Source organism: Natator depressus, chromosome 1 (assembly GCF_965152275.1).
Source record: "Natator depressus isolate rNatDep1 chromosome 1, rNatDep2.hap1, whole genome shotgun sequence".
Classification (NCBI taxonomy): domain Eukaryota; kingdom Metazoa; phylum Chordata; order Testudines; family Cheloniidae; genus Natator; species Natator depressus.
In genome coordinates, this window is record NC_134234.1 from 1,962,701 (window position 1) to 1,983,628 (window position 20,928).

The following is a 20,928-nucleotide window of genomic DNA, read 5'->3' on the forward strand; positions in this document are numbered from 1 at the left end:
GTTAGCCCCATTCTGACTCTCGCCTTGGTTTTAAACAGTTCATACTGGTTCATGTGTTCCTTAGGCATTTCAGCCACCAACTCAGCTAAGGGTCCACTGAGCTGCAGCCTCAGCTCTACCATGTATTGGTCTGTAGAGATGCTGTAGCCAAGGCAGGCCCTTTTGATGTTTTCTAAGAAGGCCTTGGTTTCATCGCCTGCCTTGTAGGTGGGGAGCTTCCTGGGATGGGAAGTGGTATGTAGAGAAGGATTGCTATTCTGCTGAGCCTTTGCCTTCTCCATCTCCAGTGCATGCTTCCACTCTTTTTCCTTTGCCTCCATTTCACTCCTGTGGACAGCCTCTTTGGCTTTTTCTGCCTTGGGTTCTGTCATCTTAGCCTCTCTGTTTTTAACTAACTTTACACCCGAGAGTTAAAAAACAAACAAAAAAACTGGCTTGTAAAAAAATGTTTGGGCTGTAATGTGATACCTATGTTCTCTGATAGCTATTCTCAGCCTACAGAAAAATCCTTTGTCTCCAGGGAAATAGACAGAACAACCCTCTCATTGCTCTTAGCTAAACAAACAAACAAACAAAAAAAACCCTCTTCAGGTCTGTGAAAAACTTGTGAATTTCCCTGCAGGAGGTTAACTACCATGCCTTGAGGTAGAGAGAACTCCAGCTCAAAAAAGACAAATCCCTTTGTTATGCTTGCTGCTTTGGCCCCCAGGCAGAGACCAAGAAACTCTAACTGCTTTCAGCTTAAAACCTGTTTCCAAGCAGCGCAAAGGGAAAAAAAAAACATATCCTTTTAAAATTCTACTGTGCTACTGTTTCAAAATGATCTAAAAAAAAAAATCTCAAAATTATCCCACCACTCTGCCACCACATCAAGGTTCCTTCCCCACTCTGAACTGTAGGGTACAGATGTAGGGACCTGCATGAAAGACCCCCTAAGCTTATTCTTACCAGTGAACACAGACCCAAACCCTTGGATCTTACAAACAATGAAAAAAGCAAACAGGATCTTAAAAGAAGAATTTTAATTAAAGAAAAAGTAAAAGAATCACCTCTGTAAAATCAGGATGGTGAATACCTTAGAGAGTAATCAGATTCAAAACATAGAGAATCCCTCTAGGCAAAACCTTAAGTTACAAAAAGACACAAAAACAGGAATATCCATTCCATTCAGCACAGCTTATTTACCAGCCATTTAAACAAAAGGAAATCTAACGCATTTCTAGCTAGATTACTTACTAAGTTAACAGGAGTTATGAAGCGCATTCCTGTTCTGTTCATAGCAAAAGCATCACACAGACAGACAGACCCTTCCCCCCCCCTCCATATTTGAAAGTATCTTGTCCCCTCATTGGTCATTTTGGTCAGGTGCCAGCGAGCTTATCTTAGCTTCTTAACCCTATAGAGAAAGGTGGTTACCCTTCCCTTTATATTTATGACAGGGCCAAAAGAAATCTGATGAGGTTCAACAAGGACAAGTGAAGAGTCCTGCACTTAGGAAGGAAGAATCCCATGCAGCACTACACAGTAGGGACCGAGTGGCTCGGCAGCAGTTCTGCAGAAGAGGACCTAGGGGTTTGTGATGGGGCAGACTGGCCCTGCACTGGGACTGAGACAGTTAACCCTTCCCTGCTAGCAGAGGAAGCCACGCCCCTGAGGCTCTGCTGGGCATGGTCCAACAGGGACTCAAGTATAAAAGCCTGCAGAGCTGCTCAGTCAGGGTGGGTGGCTGAGAAAGGAGGATGCCTAGTGGAGGCTTCAGCCCAGGAGCAGTGGTGACTCATACAGGAGGGAGCCGAGGGGCCAGGAAGTGGGACCAGAGACTGGCAGCTGTGGGAACCCCAGGAAGAGCTAGGGGATGAGGCTCCTGATGACCCAGGGACTGCTACTTTTGGAGAACTGGTAGGAAGTGACCCAGGAAAGGGAAGGGAGTGGTATCTCCCACCACTCTGAGGGCAGCATGTTGCGGTAGGATTCCCCACTGACCTGGGACGGATCACGCCGTTAATGACAGGGCCCTGGGTTGGAGCCCGGTGAAGTCAGGTGGGCCTGGGCTCCCCTACTGGGGCTCTCTAACCTCCCCACCTTTTTTTGTGTGATGACATAGTTCACCGACCCCTCTCTTACCTCAAAGGAGATAGATGAACTCCAGCTGCCAGGCTGCACTATCCTACGAGGGAAAGAGGACTTAGCGGGACTCTGGCCCTCGGGCCACACTGCTTTGGGAGCACACACTAGGGATTCTGGCTGCTAGGCCATGCTATCCCACCAGAGGAAGAAGATTTAGAGGGACTCTGGCCATTGGGCATACAGCCCTGACTATCGGGGATGTGGTAGAACCGGCATGGAAGCCGGGAGGTGGGGTTAACCTCGCACCCCTGGAATAAAAGTGGTTGACCAGGTACAAATCCTGCCATAGGGTTACAGTGGATGAGAAGCTGGATGTGAGTCAACAGTGTGCCCTTGTTTCCAGGAAGGCTAACGGCATTTTGGGCTTTATAAAGTAGGGGCATTGCCAGCAGATTGAGGGACATGATCATTCTCCTCTGTTCAGCAATGGTGAGGGCTCATCTGGAGTACTGTGTCCAGTTTTGGGCCCCACTCTACAAGAAGGATGTGGAAAAATTGGAAAGAGACCAGCGCAGGGTAACAAAAATGATTAGGAGGCTACAGCACATGACTTATGAGGAGAGGCTGAGGGAACTGGGATTGTTTAGTCTGTGGAAGAGAAGAATGAGGGGGGATTTGATAGCTGCTTTCAACTACCTGAAAGGGGGTTCCAAAGAGGATGGCTCTAGACTGTTCTCAGTGGTAGCTGATGACAGAACGAGGAGTAATGGTCTCAAGTTGCAGTGGAGAAGGTTTAGGTTCGAGATTAGGAAAAACTTTTTCACTAGGAGGGTGGTGAAACACTGGAATGCGTTACCTAGGGAAGTGGTGGAATCTCCTTCCTGAGAAGTTTTTAAGGGCAGGCTTGACAAAGCACTGGCTGGGATGATTTAGTTGGGGATTGGTCCTGCTTTGAGCATGGGGTTGGACTTGATGACCTCCTGCGGTCCCTTCCAACACTAATATTCTATGATTCTATGATTATACTCCTTTGACATCTGAACATTGTCTTTTTTTTAACCACTGCTGTGAATAAGCAAGTGTTTCCACGGAGCTGCTGTCAACGATTCACAGCGTTCATTTTCCCTGTGGTGTGTAGCAGCTGGGAGGTTTCCCCCGGCACATGTCTTGGCAAAGGTTTGGATTTTTTTCACTCTCAGATTTTGAACAACTGGAGAAATGGGAAAATCCCTACAGCAGAGGCCCTCTAGCCTGGGTCTCATTGCATTTCCTGCTGATGCCTAATAATGTTACCCACACCACAGCGTGTAGGGATTATTGATGCATGGAGCACCACAATATATGGAATAGGCATTAATAGGGTCAGTTGTTCGTAATCCATTTCCCTGAAGTGTGAAAACACCATTTCTCTGTGTGTGAAGAGCGACCAATCTGCTTCACCCATGAGAACAGCCTCCAGTAGCGCATGTAGAGTCTCATATTAACATTGTCTCTCCAGCCAGGAATATTTCCTACGACCCTCACCCTAGAGCTTGGGCACACACAGGAAGTCAGGGGAACGTCTGGTACATGCAGGAGACACCGTTCTGCCTCAGAGTTGGACACCTTCTCCCCTACTCTATGTCACATTCCAACACAACCGACTTCACCAACCCCTCCACCTTCATCCTGCTGGGCATCCCTGGCCTGGAGATGGCCCATGTCTGGATCTCCATCCCCTTCTGCACCATGTATGTGATAGCCATCTTGGGGAACTTCACCATCCTATTCATTGTGAAGAGGGAGCCGAGCCTACATGGGCCCATGTACTATTTCCTCTGCATGCTGGCCATCAGCGACCTGGTCCTGTCTACGTCCATCCTGCCCAGGACACTGAGCATCTTCTGGTTCAATTCCAGGGTAATTGATTTCAGTGCCTGCCTCACCCAGATGTACTTCATTCACTGCTTCTCAGTGATAGAGTCTGGGATCTTTGTGGCCATGGCTTTGGATCGCTACGTGGCCATCTGTGACCCCCTGAGACATTCCGCCATCCTGACAAACCCTGTGGTGGCCAAGATTGGTCTGGCTGTGGTGCTGCGTGGCAGCATACTCGTATTGCCCACTCCCTTCCTGGCGAGGCAGTGGCCATATTGCAGAACCAACATCATCCCCCACACATACTGTGAGCACATAGCTGTGGTGAAGCTGGCCTGCAACAATACCCGCGTCAGTAGATACTACGGCCTCTTTGTGGTATTCTTTGTGACTGGTCTGGATGTGCTTTTTATTGCTGTGTCCTACACCCAGATCCTCAGAGCCATCTTCAGCCTCCCCACAAAGGACGCCCGGCTCAAAACTTTTGGGACCTGCAGCTCCCACCTCTGTGTCATCTTAGCCTTTTACATCCCAGCTCTCTTCTCCTTCCTCACGCAGCGGTTTGGCCACAATGTGGCCCTGCATTTCCATGTTCTCATGGCCAACATGTATCTCCTGGTGCCCCCCATGCTAAACCCCATCATCTACGGGGTGAGGACCAGACTGATCCGGGCCAGGCTGCTCCTTCTCTTTTCTCATAAAGGGACCTAAAATTTTCTCCTGGTGCTCTGGCTCTCAGTCAGAGCTCCGTGCAGAGCTGGCTGGGGACATGGTCCTGGGCCCCCTTCCCTGAATCACTGTTTGTACCGTACAAGTGACATTCAATCCTTTCCTGACCACGCTATGCTGTGCCACACTGTACACAGTATTCAAGATGTGGGCGTACCATGGATTTATATAAGGGCAATAAGATATTCTCTGTCTTATTCTCTATCCCTCTTTTAATGATTCCTAATGTCCTGTTTGCTTTTTTGACTGCTGCTGCACAGTGCGTGGACATCTTCAGAGAACTATCCACAATGATTCCTAGATCTCTTTACTGATTAGTTGTAGCTAAATTAGCCCCCATCATATTGCATGTATAGTTGGGGTTATGCTTTCCAATGTGCATTACTTTACATTTATCCACATTACATTTCATTTGCCATGTTGTTGTCCAATCACTTAGTTTTGTGAAATCTTTTTGAAGGCCTTCACGGTTTGCTTTGGTCTTAACTATCTTGAGCAGTTTAGTATCATCTGCAAAATTTGCCACCTCACTGTTTACCCCTTTCTCCAGATCATTTCTGAATAAGTTGAATAGGATTGGTCCTAGGAGTGACCCTTGGGGAACACCACTAGTTACCCCTCTCCATTCTGAAAATTTGCCATTTATTCCTACCCTTTGTTCCCTGTCTTTTAACCAGTTCTCAATCCATGAAAGCATCTTCCCTCTTGTCCCATGACAACTTAATTTACATAAGAGTCTTTGGTGAGGGACCTTGTCAAAGGCTTTCTGGAAATCTAAGTACATTATGTCCACTGGATCTCCCGCAAAGAACTCTAACAGATTAGTTAGACATGATCTCCCTTTACAGAAACCATGTTGACTTTTGCCCAACAATTTATGTTCTTCTATGTGTCTGACTATTTTATTCTTTACTATTGTTTCAACTAATTTACCCGGTACTGACGTTAGACTTACCGGTCTGTAATTGCCAGGATCACCTTTAGAGCCCTTCTTAAAAATTGGTGTTACATTAGCTATCTTCCAGTCACTGGGTACAGAAGCTGATTTAAAGGAGAGGTTACAAACCATAGTTAATAGTTCTGCAATTTCACATTTGAGTTCTTTCAGAACTCTTGGGTGAATGCCGTCTGGTCCCGGTGACTTGTTACTGTTAAGTTTATCAATTATTTCCAAAACCTCCTCTAGTGACACTTCAATCTGTGACAATTCCTCAGATTTGTCACCTATAAAAGACAGCTCAGGTTTGGGAATCTCCCTAAGATCCACAGCTCTGAACACTGAAGCAAAGAATTCATTTAGTTTCTCTGCGATGACTTTATCATCTTTAAGTGCTCCTTTTGTATCTCGATCATCCAGGGGCCCCACTGGTTGTTTAGCAGGCTTCCTGCTTCTGATGAACTTAAAACATTTTGTTGTTATCTTTTGGGTTTTTGGCTAGCTGTTGTGCAAACTTCCTTTTTGCTTTTCTTATACTTTTTTTTACATTTAATTTGGCAGTGTTTATGCTCCTTTCTATTTACCTCACTAAGATTTGACTTCCACTTTTTAAAAGATGCCTTTTTATCTCTCACTGCCTCTTTTACATGGTTCTTAAGCCACTGTGCCTCTTTTTTTTTAGTTCTTTTACGGTGTTTTTTAATTTGGGGTATACATTTAAGTTGAGCCTCTATTATGGTGTCTTTGAAAAGTGTCCATTTGGCTTGCAGGGATTTTACTCTAGTCACTGTACCTTTTGATTTCTGTTTAACGAACCTCCTTGTTTTTGCATAATTCCCCTTTCTGAAATTAAATGCCACAGTGTTGGGCTTTTGAGGTGTTCTTCTCACCACAAGAATGTTAAATGCTGTTATATTATGGTCACTATTTCCAAGCGGTCCTGTTCTAGTTAGCTCTTGGACCAGATCCTGCGCTCCACTCAGGACTAGATCAAGAGTTGCCTCTCCCCTTGTGGGTTCCTGTACCGGCTGCTCCAAGAAGCAGTCGTTTAAAGTATCGAGAAATTTTGTCTCTGCATTTCCTCCTGAGGTGACATGCACCCAGTCAATATGGGAATAATTGAAATCCCCCACTATTATTGAGTTCTTTATTTTGATAGCCTCTCTAATCTCCCTTAGCATTTCATTGTCACTATCACTGTCCTGATCAGTTGGTCGATAATAGATCCCTACTGTTATATTCTTATTAGAGCCTGGCATTACTATCCAGAGAGATTCTATGGAACCTGTGGATTCATTTAAGATTTTTATTTCATTTGATTCTACATTTTCTTTAACATATAGGTGCATTTCCCCCCCCCCCCCCCGCCCACACGACCTGTTCTGTCCTTCTGATATATTTTGTACCCTGGAATGATTGTGTCCCATTGATTGTCCTCACTCCACCAGGTTTCTGTGATGCCGATTATATCAATATCCTCCTTTAACATGAGGCACTCTAGTTCATCCATATTATTTAGACTTCTAGCATCTGTGTACAAACACTTTAAAAACTTGTCTCTCTTTATTTGTCTGCCCTTTTCTGATGTGTCAGATTCTTTATGTGCATGTTTCTCATCTGATCTGGCCCCTACTTTATCCTCCTCCATTCCCCTCCTCCTGACTAAAACCTAGATAATCTCTCTCAATAGACTCTCCTCTAAGAGAAATCTCTGTCCGACCCACGTGCGCCTCTGCAGCGATCGGCTTTCCCCATCTCTTAGTTTTAAAATTGCTCTGCAACCTTTTTAATGTGAAGTGCCAGCAGGCTGGCTCCACTTTGGTTTAGGGGGAGCCCATCATAGAAGGCAATTAGGTTGGTCAGGACTTGACTTTTGTGAATCCATGTTGACTGTTCCTGATTAACTTCCTCTCCTCCAAGCACAATAGATTCCTTGAAGACCTGCCTCATGATTTTCTCCCGTGAGGCTGACCGGTCTGTAGTTCCCAGGTTCTCCTTCTTCCCTTTTTTTAAAGATGGGCAATACATTCGCCTTTTTCCAATTGTCCTTGACCTGCCCAGTTGCCATGAGCTTTCAAAGATAATGGTCAATGGCTCTGCAATCACATCCGCCAACTCCCTGAGCACTCTTGGGTGTATTGCATCCGGCCCCATGTACATGTCCAGCTTTTCTAAATAGTCATCAACCTGTTCTTTCACCATGGAGGGCTGCTTACCTCCTCCCCATACTGTGTTGTACAGGGCAGCAGTCTGGGAGCTGACCTTGTCTTCGAAGACTGAAGGAAAAAAGGTTTCAGAGTAGCAGCCGTGTTAGTCTGTATTCGCAAAAAGAAAAGGAGTACTTGTGGCACCTTAGAGACTAACCAATTTATTTGAGCATGAGCTTTCGTGAGCTACAGCTCACTTCATCGGATGCAAGTGCATTGGATGAAGTGAGCTGTAGCTCACGAAAGCTCATGCTCAAATAAATTGGTTAGTCTCTAAGGTGCCACAAGTACTCCTTTTCTTGAAGGGAAAAAAAGCATTGAGGACTTCAGCTTTTTCCACATCATCTGTCCCTAGGTTGCCTCACCCATTCAGTAAGGGTTCCACACTTTCGCTGACCACCTTCTTGTTGCTAACATACCTTTAGAATCCCTTCTTGTTATCCTTCACATCCCTTGCTAGTTGCAACTCCAATTTTCCTTTGGCTTTCCTGATTACACAGCTCTCTCCTCCCTGGGCTGCTCCTCTGGCCCCTCTGGCTCCGGTCGGCAGTGCTCCACTCCCAGCTAAGCCTGGGCCGCTTCTCTTTCCTTAGCAGTAGGGGTGCACAAAGAATCACAGGCAGTCTGGTTCATTTGCTCCCAGTGGCATTGAGTAGCAAGCATGGTTGAGCACTGAATTTCCTGTATTCCTTTTCACCTGCCAAGACTGAAATGTGGCACCCACGGTGTGGCAAGGACCCAGAATGAGGAACAGACAAATGTTATCCTTGCTGGGAACTCTAGATGGATTAGTAGATGATATGGCTATGAGGGACCCTGCTCTGACCTCCTGCATCAGAGAGGCCATAGACCTGCCCTTGATTAATTCCTGTTTGAACTAGTGCAGATCTTTGAGAAAAAAACATCCCATCTTGATTGCCAGTTGTCAAGGCTGTTTGCCCACTCTGACACTTCGAGTGCGGAAGGTGGGAGCCTGCAAAAAACCTTAATAGTACTTGCCACTAAAGGCTTGCCTTAAAACTCCCCAAGGTTACAGATTCCCTGGCCTTGGACTGTTATCGCTGCCACCACCCAAATTCAAAAACCTTCCTGAGAACCCAGGAAAGCGCACTTGGGAATTCCTTCCTGTGAGGTGCCCGCAAGCTCTTTTATCCCACCCCCTGGAGAGAACATAAAAAAACCAACCAGCTGTTGATACCATCTGAAAAGTATGGAAAATTAGTTCCACTCAGTAATTCGGCTGAGCGGAATTAGACACGTGCACACAGAACCTCCACCTTTAACTCCATCCTCTTTGGAATTCCCCTTCAGGTAGCTGAAGGTTGCTATCAAATCTACCCCCCACTCTTCTCTTCTGCAGGCTAAATAATCCCAGTTTTTTCAGCCTCTCCTCGTAAGGCATGTGCCCCAGCCCCTAATCATTTTCATTGACCTCCACTGGACTCTCTCTAATTTGTCCACATTTAGACCATTGCAAGTTGTTTCACCTAGTTCAACATGACATTCAAATTAACAGACTAGCACTAGACAGTGTCATTAGAGCACTCATGAGATGGAGTGAGAACTGGCTAACTGATAGATCTCAGCAAGGAGATGTCCACGGGGAATCATCATCCAGTGGGTTTTTTCTCATGGTTCACTAAGGTCCTTAAGTACCTAACTCCCACTGATGTGTGTCTCCAGAGTCCGGCTGTTGAGAGGAGGTTTTTTCTACATGGGACTGTCAGCAGTGAGCCCTCTCCTAGAGCGATATGCCTAGAACAGGTTAGGGCTTTCTTGCGGGAGACCCGAGAGACATGGGAGACCCAGATCCAAAATCTCTGCTCTACTGTATTTGGAGTAGGGACTTAAAGACAGGTCTCCTACATCCCACGTGAGCTGTGTCTTGTCTGAATTTCATTTATAAGATCCTTGGGGCAGTGGCTCTTTCTCCTTCTGTGTTTGCGAAGGGCCCAGCACAAGGGGCCCTGAACTGGAGCTGGGCCTCTGGAGGCTTCCACAACACAAATAATGATAATAAATAATCAACACAATAAACCAGGTAAATCAGTGCCTATCCCCTCCCCTTTGCCTTAACTAGAGACGAAAGTCAAACCATGCTGGCCAGCTACAGAGTGTTAGAAACTTTAATACAGGTGTACATGGTGCCCCCTTTCAGCTTGGACAGGAGAATTCATTCAGTCTCATTCCAGTGCTTAAAAACCCAGGTACTCTGCACTGGAGAAATACACCCGATTAGCCAGACGAGCCGGCAGATAGCTCAGCTGTGGCAATCCAAGAACCCTCCAGCCGAAGCACTCCTGGAAAATCTGACTCAGACTGGAACATTAGACTTCAATTCCACCTGGGGGAGCCTGGGAGGAAATGAACTGAGAGGGAGAGAATAAATCCAGTGCAAACACTAATCCAGTCTCTATCCTGCCTACAGGGTCCCCCTTGTTCCAGGGCAGCTGTGGGGGGAGGGCGAGGCCTCTGTCCCCAGGTCAGGCCCCCTGGCTGCACTCTATCCACAGGAGTATTCTGTTGGTGTTGCTTTTATTGAATCTGTTCCCCTGAATTGACCCCCTGACTGTGATGCGTTGGCAGGTGTCTGAGTGGGAGCAGAAGTGGCATCCTGGAGTTCACACCTCACAGGAGCGAGGAGCTCACACACTGCAGCTAGTTCTGAAAACCTCAGATTCACCTTCAGAGGATGGTGAAGGATCAGACTCCCTCTTCCTGGCTTGCCTCTGCATACCCCCCAATGAACCATCCCTGCCAGAGCGGGCGTCCATTTCCCTCTTGGCTTGATGGAAAGACCGTGGTTAAGGCAGGGCAGTCAGATCTCCTGGGATCTGTCTCTCATTCTGACACTCAATCTCTGTGTCACATTGGACAATTCATGTCGCCCTGTGCCTCAGTTTACTTATCTGTATAATGGGGATATGTTCATGGTCACTTTCCTTTGCTAGGTATTTTCAAAATCCTTCAATGAAAGGTGCTGCACAACATGATGATAGTTACTGATGAGAATTACTGGTCTCTGATGCCTTAGACAGTCCAGTGTGCCTCCAGAAAGTGTTTGTGTCTCAGTCATCATTCTCCAGATCTGTCTGTCTACTATCTATCCATCCCTCCTAGATACCTACAGGCTATCAGTCGCTATGGAGATCTAGGCATTAGCCCCTGTTTTTTCCTAATTAACTATACATTTTTAATATACCCAAATAAAAAGAGCAGCCAATTTGTCTCTGAGGACAGAGCCCAAGAGTTCTCATCGTCCTTTGGGAAGTTCCCTTAATTACTGTTTATTCCTAAAGCTGGATAAATAGCCCAGAATTGCAGAAAGGCTTGTCTCCAGCCTGTTTACATCCAGATGCTGCTTCTCTGCTAGATGCTGAGCAAAACCCTGTGGGATTGCACAGAGCTATATTATAAACAGTGCATGCCCGTGTGTTGGCTCTCGGCGTGGGATGCTCCTGCAGATGCTGGGGTGAGAGAGGTGTGGGACACGGCTACCTGAGTGGGATTCCCAGGGAGGACACTTCCTTCTCAGGATTCACAGGTACACATCCTTTGCTGAGGAGCTCACCTTCTCGACAAACCCAGGGATCTGGCTGTTAACAGAGGGGCTGTTACCTGACTTTTATCTGCTCCTCTCCTTACAATGTGTATGATAATCAAGGTGGGCCATTTCCAGCACAAATCCAGGTCCTCTCCCCCCCCCTTTTTTCAGGGACCACGCACGCGGACTCACTCTCCTGCTGGTGGTGGCTTGTCCGGGGTGACCACTCTCCTTACAATGTACTGGAAATGGCCCAACTTGATTATCATACACATTGTGGGGAGAGTGGTCACTTTGGATGGGCTATTACCAGCAGGAGAGTGGGGTGGGAGGAGGTATTGTTTCATGGTCTCTGTGTATATAATGTCTTCTGCAGTTTCCACAGTATGCATCCGATGAAGTGAGCTGTAGCTCACGAAAGCTCATGCTCAAATAAATTGGTAAGTCTCTAAGGTGCCACAAGTACTCCTTTTCTTTTTGCGAATACAGACTAACACGGCTGTTACTCTGAAACCAATCCATTTGTGAATCCCATTCAGCTTAACTCTTTGCTCCAATAATGTCGGTGGCAAGGAGTTCCACAGGCCAAATAGGTATTATGTAAACAATTTTCTTTTATCAGTATGATATGTTCAGACTATCAGTGTAATTGAATGTTCCCTTTGCATGTGTTATGAGACAGAGTAAATGTAAATGCTTGATCTAGTTTCTTTATCGATTGATTCATAGGGTTCAAGGCCAGAAGGGCCCATTTGATCATCCAGTCTGACCTCCTGTGTAACACAGGCCATTAAATTTCACCTAGTTACCCCTGTATTGGGCTCCAAAACTTGTGTTTCACAAAGCCCTCGTCTACAGTAGGACTTTACATCATGAATCACAGAGCCACAGGGTGAGAAGGCACCACAAGGGTCAGCTAGTCTAACTGCCTGCCAAGATGCAGGATTTGTTGCATCCAGGACAGATGACTGTCCAGCCTCCTTTGGAAAACCTCCAGCAAAGGAGCCTCCATGTCCTCCCGAGGCGTCCGTTCCATTGCCCTCCTGTTCTCACTCTTTGGAAGTTTTTCCTGAGATTTCATCTAACGCTGCTGTGCTGTAATTTGAACCCATTGCCTCTTGTCTTGCGCTATGTGACAAGAGGGAAAATTTCTCCATCTCTTTTATGGCACCCTTTCAAGTATTCGAAGATGGCTATCATGTCCCCCTTTAATCTCCTCTTTCCATACTAAAAACACCCAGTTCCTTCAGCCTTTTTTTCGTATGCTTGGTATTCCATACCTTGGATCAGCTTTGTCTCTCGCCTCTGGATCTTTTCCCAGTTTGTCTACATCCTTTCTATACACTGGTGCCCGGAACTAGACACAAAACTCCAGCTGAGGCCGGACCAGCACCGAGTAGAAGAATGCCATCACCTCCCATGACTTGCATGTTACGCCTCTGTTAATGAAACCGAAAACTACATTTCTGTGGGTTTTCTGCAATAAGAAAAAAATCCACAGCCCTGAAAGATGTACCTATAGCAACCTAGCCTCCGTGTAGACAGCATGAGGTCAACATAAAATGCTTCAGTCAACCTAGCTACCCCCTCTCAGGGAGGTGGATTACCTGCGCAGCCGGGAGAACCCCTGCTGTCCTTAGAAGCAGTGCCTACACTGAAGCACTACGGTAGCTGTACACTTTTAAGTGTGGACAAGCCCTCGAGCAGATCTTCCAGAAAAGTATTGAGTCTTTATCTGACATGCAGAGTTTGGGAATCCACCACTTCCCTTCGCAGATTGTTCCAATGATTCATCACGCTCAGTGTTTATTCTCTTATTATAACCCTCAGTGCTAACCATTTGCCCTTGGAATTTGTCTGGCTTCAGCTTCCAGCCACTGGATCTTGCTCTGCCTTTCTCCGCTGGATTCAAAAGCCTGTTATGCCCCACAGCGTTCGCCTCATAAACGTCTCACTTGATTGTCTTTTTGATAACATAAGGAGCTGTAGCTCTTTAAGTCTCTCACAGTCAGGCGTTTTCTCCAGCCTCAAAGCATTTTTGCGGCTCTTTTTTGCACTCTCCCAATTTTTCAACATCCTTTTTAAAATGTGGACCCCAGAATTGGACGCAGTTGTTTTTCACCAATACCGTGTGCAGAGCTAAAATGCTTCCCCTGCTCCAACTCTCCACTCCCCTGTTTATGCATCCAAGGATCACATCAGCCCTTTCACCATGGCGTCGCGCGGAGAGCTCATGATGTGTTGGTCGTCCACAGTGACCCCAAAATCCTTTTCAGGGCCCCTGTGTTCCATGATACTGTCCCGTAGTCTGGGGGTTGGGCCTGCATTTCTGTTCTGAGATGATAACTTGTCTTTTGACTGTATTGCAATGCTCTAGATCAATCAGTGTGGCTGCCCTGGCTGCCTTATTGTAACTGCTTGGCCAATCTTTGGGTCGTACCCAATTTTTTTCTGCAATGATTGTCTGTTTGCTTCCAGATCACTGATCAAAATATTCAGTCGCATCAGGCTTAGAACTGATCCCCACAGAACCCCACTAGAAAGAGCCCCATTTGGTGACAAAGGCCCACTGGCAACTGCTCTCTGAGATCTGCCAGGTTTTAATCCATTTTATATGTGCTTCACTGATACTGTAGCGTGTTCATTTTTATCTGAATGTTTTCCCTTACTTAATTAAATACCTCAGAGAAATCAGTCTCTTGCATCTGTGCAGTTTCCTTGATTAGCCAAACGTACTCTCATTAAAGGATGAGATTGGGTTTATTTCAGAAAACTGGTTTTCCACAAACCTTGTTGTTGACTGTCATTAATTATATTCCTAGACGTTTTTGTTAACTAATCCCAAACCAGCTTTTCCATTGTTTCCTAGCCTTGTCAAATCTTTTTTTTTTAACTTTTCCTTGTTTGTTTGGGCTTTAGAGTTAACACAGAACTGTCCTGTATTTACCATTTTTGCTATTTTGGGGGCTCTGCTGCTTCCTGATTGTGTGCATCTGCTTCCAAACGAGAAGTGTGGTTGATTGGTCAGTTCGTAACTCTGGTGTTCGTAATTCTAAGGTTCTACCATGCACGCTCTTTAACATGCTCCTTGACTGCTAATGGACTGGAAAGCATTTCATCACCTTGTGTGATATATGTATATCATAAAGGTTCTTTCCAAATGCAGAACAAAACTATATCGTGAATACATCTGCCTTTTTTCAACTTTAACCAGTTTCTTTTCACCCACTAGGATTTGGCTTAAACCTTTTCTAGGATTTCTTTTGATTTTTCCCCAATTTTTTTACATCCCTTATCAATTTTCATAAGCTTCCAATATGTATCGCTATCTATTTTCCCTTTATCCCATTAGTTCTATATTTCTTCACCCCCCCCCCCCCATTATTGCTGCCTTCACTTTGCCACTGAACTGGTTTTCTAGCCAAAGTTGGGCACTTTTTGATTGTGGAATTGAGGATTTTTAACTCTCTAAAGAACACTTTTTAAAGAGCTACCAATTTTCATTCTCATTTCCCTGTCTATATTTTTTCCTCCCAATCAGTTTTGCTGATAATTTGCCGCAGCTTTGGGGAATTAGCCCTTTCAAAGCACTAAGTGTCTACAGATATTACTGGTTGGGAACTGTTCTCTGTTTGTCCATTTTAATGTACTCACTTCCATTCTTTATTTTTCTCTCATCTATCAGATGCTCCCTTCTTTGTCTCTTCTCTAAATTAAATAGTCCAGACTTTTCATTCTGTCCACATATGGCAACCTCCCCCATTCTCATATCCAGTCTTGGAAACCCCCTTTTTATTTGCTCTGTTTTTCATAGAGACTGGGTGACCAAACCTGAGTGCATGTCCAGTGCTGGTTATTCTCCACCCCATTCCTTTCACATTTGAACATTGTCTTTGTTTTAGTCATTGCTGTGAATGAGCAATGGAGCTGCTATCAATGATGCCCGGGGGGTTTTGGCCCAGTGGTCTGTAGCAGTTGGGATGTTTCCCCCGGCACATGTCTTGGCAAAGGTTTGGATTTTTTTCACTCTCAGATTTTGAACAACTGGAGAAATGGGAAAATCCCTACAGCAGAGGCCCTCTAGCCTGGGTCTCATTGCATTTCCTGCTGATGCCTAATAATGTTACCCACACCACAGCGTGTGAGAATTATTGATGCATGGAGCACCACAATATATGGAATAGGCATTAATAGGGTCAGTTGTTCATAATTCATTTCCCTGAAGTGTGAAAACACCATTTCTCTGTGTGTGAAGAGCGACCAATCTGCTTCACCCATGAGAACACCTCCAGTAGTGCATGTAGTGTCTCATATTAACATTGTCTCTCCATCCAGGAATATTTCCTGCAACCATCACCCTAGAGCTTGAGCACATACAGGAAGTCAGGGGAACGTCTGGTACATGCAGGAGACACCGTTCTGCCTCAGAGTTGGACACCTTCTGCCCTACTCCATGTCAAATTCCAACACAACCGACTTCACCAACCCCTCCACCTTCATCCTGCTGGGCATTCCTGGCCTGGAGGCAGCCCATGTCTGGATCTCCATCCCCTTCTGCACCATGTACGCCATAGCCATCATGGGGAACTTCACCGTCCTATTCATTGTGAGGATGGAGCCGAGCGTCCATGGGCCTATGTACTATTTCCTCTGCATGCTGGCCATCAGCGACCTGGTCCTGTCTACATCCATCCTGCCCAAAACACTGAGCATCTTCTGGTTCAATTCCAGGGAGATCGATTTCAATGCCTGCCTCACCCAGATGTACTTCATTCACTGCTTCTCAACGATGGCATCTGGGATTCTTGTGGCTATGGCTTTTGATCGCTACGTGGCCATCTGTGACCCCCTGAGACATTCCACCATCCTGACAAACCCCGTGGTGGCCAAGATCGGCCTGGCCGTGGTGCTGCGTGGCAGCATACTCGTACTGCCCACTCCCTTCCTGGCGAGGAGGTGGACATATTGCAGAACCAACATCATCCCCCACGCATACTGCGAGCACATAGCTGTGGTGAAACTGGCCTGCGCTGACATCCACATCAGTAGTTACTACGGCCTCTCTGTGGTATTCTTTGTGACTGGTCTCGATGTGTTTTTTTTCACTGTGTCCTATATCCAAATCCTCAGGGCCATCTTCAGCCTCCCCACAAAGGACACCCAACTTAAGAGTTTGGGAACCTGCAGCTCCCACCTCTGTGCCATTTTAGCCTTTTACATCCCAGCTCTCTTCTCCTTCCTCACGCAGCGGTTTGGCCACAATATGGCCCTGCATTTCCATGTTCTCATGGCCAATGTGTCCTTCCTGGTGCCCCCCATGTTAAACCCCATCATCTACGGGGTGAGGACCAGACAGATCCGGGACAGGCTGCTCCATTTCTTTTCTCATAAAGGGACCTAAAGTTTTCTGCTGGTGCTCTGTTCTCAGTCCGAGCTCCATGCAGAGCTGGACGGGGACAAGGTCCTGGGCCCCCTTCCCTGAATCACTGTTTGTACAGTACAAGTGACATTCAATCCTTTCCTGACCACACTATGCTGTGTCAGACTGACAAACTAGTAAATGGGTCTGTGTACAACTCATTAACTCATAGGGTGGCCACACATCTAATTGCTGGTAACTGGACTTTGAAGCTCCGCCCACCGCCCCATCTCTTCCCATGGGTCGCTCATCTTCTTCCCCTGCCCCATCAGTTGCTGGATTGTCTTCACCTCACCATACCGTGCTGCAGGGACTTCATTTCAGATTTTGGTGTGTGTGTGTGGGGGGGGGGGCAGGCAACTTTAACTGTGATCCCCGGGGGTACTTAGGCACTTGAAAATTCTAGGGTTTTGGCAGATAACTTGGCAATTAGCTGACAGGAGCAGTGTTTCTAATTCCTACATAAAAGAAAGAAAATTAAAGTAATAATAAATCTACTAATCTCTTATATAAACGTGTTTGACATCTTGTGGCAAGTCACTTAAGGACCACTTTCCCCATATGAGCAGCTCCAGTTATCTCATCATAGAAGGCTATGAGGTTGGTGAGACATGACTTGCCTTTTGTGAATCCATGTTGACTGTTCCTGATTAACTTCCCCCTCCTCCAAGTGCTTCAAAATAGATTCCTTGAGGACCTGCCCCATGTTTTTTTCAGGTGAGGCTGACTGGTCTGTAGTTCGCCAGTTTCTCCTTCACTTTTTTAAAGATGGGCACTATATTGCCTTTTTCCAATTGTCCTCGACCTGTCCCGATCACCACAAATTTTGAAAGATAATGGCCAATGGCTCTGCAACTCCCTCAGCACCCTTGGATGTATTGCAGCCCTATGTGCATGTCCAGCTTTTCTAAATAGTCATCAACCTGTTCTTTCACCATGGAGGGCTGCTCACCTCCTCCCCATACTGTGTTGTACAGGGCAGCAGTCTGGGGCCTGACCTTGCCTTTGAAGAATGAAGGAAAAAAAGCATTGGGTACTTCAGCCTTTTCCACATCATCTGTCCCTAGGTTGCCTCCCCCATTCAGTGAGGGTCCCACACTTTCCCTGACCACCTTCTTGTTGCTAACATACCTGTAGAAACCCTTCTTGTTACCCTTCACATCCCTTGCTAGCTGCAACTCCAATTTCCTTTGGCTTTCCTGATTACACAGCTCTCTCCTCCCTGGGCTGCTCCCCTGCCCCTCTGGCTCCGGTCGGCAGTGCTCCACTCCCAGCTAAGCCTGGGCCGCTTCTCTTTCCTTAGCAGTAGGGGTGCACAAAGAATCACAGGCAGTCTGGTTCATTTGCTCCCAGTGGCATTGAGTAGCAATCACCAATGAGCACTGAATTTCCTGTATTCCTTTCAACCTGCCCAGACCCGAAACGTGGCACCCAGGGTGTGGCAAGATTTGTAGATTATATGGCTTTGAGGGACCCTGTTCTGACCTCCTGCATCCCACAGCCATAGGGCTGCCCTTCATTAATTCCCATTTGAACTAGAGCTGATCTTTGAGAAAAAAACATCCCGTCTTGATTGCCAGTTGTCAAGGCTGTTTGCGCACTCTGACATTTCGAGTGCAGGAGGTGGGGGCCTGCAAAAGACCTTAAAAATACTTGCCACTAAAGGCTTGCCTTAAAACTCCCCAAGGTTACAGATTCCCTGGCCTTGGACTGTTATCGCTGCCACCACCCAAATTCAAAAACCTTCCTGAGAACCCAGGAAAGCGCACTTGGGAATTCCTTCCTGTGAGGTGCCCGCAAGCTCTTTTATCCCACCCCCTGGAGAGAGCATGAAAAAACCAACCAGCTGTTGATACCATCTGAAAAGTATGGAAAATTAGTTCCACTCAGTAATTCGGCTGAGCAGAATTAGACACGTGCACACAGAACTTCCACCTTTAACTCCATCCTCTTTGGAATCCCCCTTCAGGTAGCTGAAGGTTGCTATCAAATCTACCCCCCACTCTTCTCTTCTGCAGGCTAAATAATCCCAGTTTTTTCAGCCTCTCCTCGTAAGGCACGTGCCCCAGCCCCTAATCATTTTCATTGACCTCCACTGGACTCTCTCTAATTTGTCCACATTTAGACCATTGCAAGTTGTTTCACCTAGTTCAACATGACATTCAGATTAACAGACTAGCACTAGACAGTGTCATTAGAGCACTCATGAGATGGAGTGAGAACTGGCTAACTGATAGATCTCAGCAAGGAGATGTCCACGGGGAATCATCATCCAGTGGGTTTTTTCTCATGGTTCACTAAGGTCCTGAAGTACCTAACTCCCACTGATGTGTGTCTCCAGGAGCCCAGCTGATGAGAGGAGGTTTTTTCTACATGGGACTGTCAGCAGTGAGCCCTCTCCTAGAGCGAGATGCCTAGAACAGATCAGGGTTTTCTTGTGGGTGACCCGAGAGACGTAGGAGACCCAGATCCAAAATCTTTGCTCTACCGTATTTGGAGTAGGGACTTGAAGACAGGTCTCCCATATCCCACGTGAGCGCCCTGAGCAGCAGGAAATGAGAATTTCAGGTGGGTCCCTCAGTGTCTCCGGCTGGAGCTGTACAACTTAGTACAAAAAAACTTTTAGTGGATTAGGGATTTGAATCTGGGTCTCCGACATTCCAAGGGAGGGCGCTAAGCGACTGGTCTATGGGATATTCTGGGGGTGCAAATACATAGGCACATGTGCATGTAAACACAGACATACCCACACGCGCACTCACTCAGAGCGATACACGTGCACAAACACAGGTGCACGCACACACACAGATGCATGTGTACACACACAAACAGGTGGACACGCGCATACACACACACACGGACACACTTGTACATACACACATTCCCGAACTGCAAGGCCTCATCCAGGAGGCATGATCTGAGAATGCCTAACGGATCAGGCCCGCGGGGGGGGGGGGGGATGGGCAGGGGAACAGCAGATTGGAGACCCCCAGCGGAATTGAGGCCTGAGTGAAGACTCTGAGCAGCTCGTTAGCTGTGGAGCAGCGTCAGCCCCCAGGTTGCTTTGTGCCGGCTACTGGTGGAATCTGCGGCTCCTTCAGGGTTAGACAGCAGCTGAGCTGGGGTTTGAGAAAGGCATTAGCGCCTAAATTCAATATTTTCCTAAGAGCCTTTGTGGATCTAGCCCTGAAAGCCTTTTTGGAAGATGCTTTAGTCAAACAGAAGTTAAGGTTCAAAGCCAAGGGGACTAGCTGGCTACATTGGAGGAAACAGTCTAGTTCACGGATGTCCACCTTTCACTTTTCAAGAACTCTTTCCTCCTGTCTTTGTCTAAGGAGCAGGGTCCCTGCAGAAAGCTTATGCTCAAATAAATTTGTTAGTCTCTAAGGTGCCACAAGTCCTCCTTTTCTTTTTGTGAATACAGACTAACACGGCTGCTACTCTGAAACCTGCAGAAAAACAGTTTTTTATCTGTTCTTCCCATCCTCTAGTGGGTCTAGTTTCTCAGCTGCTTGCCCTGCTAGAACCCGGACAATGCCCCTTGCTTAGGTGGCTAGCAGCTCTCGCACCATCGTGGGAGGAGAACATGGTGTGATGCTGTATGATTGAATATGACCATTTTTATCATTGCTACCACGGTTCCTACCGCGGTTATACAATTGCAACAAATGTTGTACAAAGTATGTCCTGTCAATTGTCAGTGGGTAAGTTATGATTTGCTAAATATGATTATCCTGTTTATATGCATGTATCACCTTTGTAAACAACAAAAATGATTAGGGGTCTGGAACACATGACTTATGAGGAGAGGCTGAGGGAACTGGGATTGTTTAGTCTGCAGAAGAGAAGAATGAGGGGGGATTTGATAGCTGCTTTCAACTACCTGAGAGGTGGTTCCAGAGAGGATGGTTCTAGACTATTCTCAGTGATAGAAGAGGACAGGACAAGGAGTAATGGTCTCAAGTTGCAGTGGGGGAGGTTTAGGTTGTATATTAGGAAAAACTTTTTCACTAGGAGGGTGGTGAAACACTGGAATGCGTTACCTAGGGAGGTGGTGGAATCTCCTTCCTTGGAAGTTTTTAAGGTCAGGCTTGACAAAGCCTTGGCTGGGATGATTTGATTGGGGATTGGTCCTGCTTTGAGCAGGGGGTTGGACTAGATGACCTCC

General features: G+C 46.5%; 2 protein-coding genes across 2 annotated transcripts; both read left to right on the forward strand.

Annotated features, from left to right (window-relative positions):
* The first annotated feature begins 3,636 nt into the window (after positions 1-3,636).
* Positions 3,637-4,635, forward strand: LOC141995639 (olfactory receptor 52R1-like). The gene has a single exon (XM_074966931.1). The coding sequence runs from the start codon at positions 3,637-3,639 to the stop codon at positions 4,633-4,635; it is 999 nt and encodes a 332-aa protein (XP_074823032.1).
* Positions 4,636-15,743: 11,108 nt separating this feature from the next.
* LOC141995714 (olfactory receptor 52R1-like) lies at positions 15,744-16,742 on the forward strand. The gene has a single exon (XM_074967059.1). The coding sequence runs from the start codon at positions 15,744-15,746 to the stop codon at positions 16,740-16,742; it is 999 nt and encodes a 332-aa protein (XP_074823160.1).
* The last annotated feature ends 4,186 nt before the right edge of the window (positions 16,743-20,928 follow it).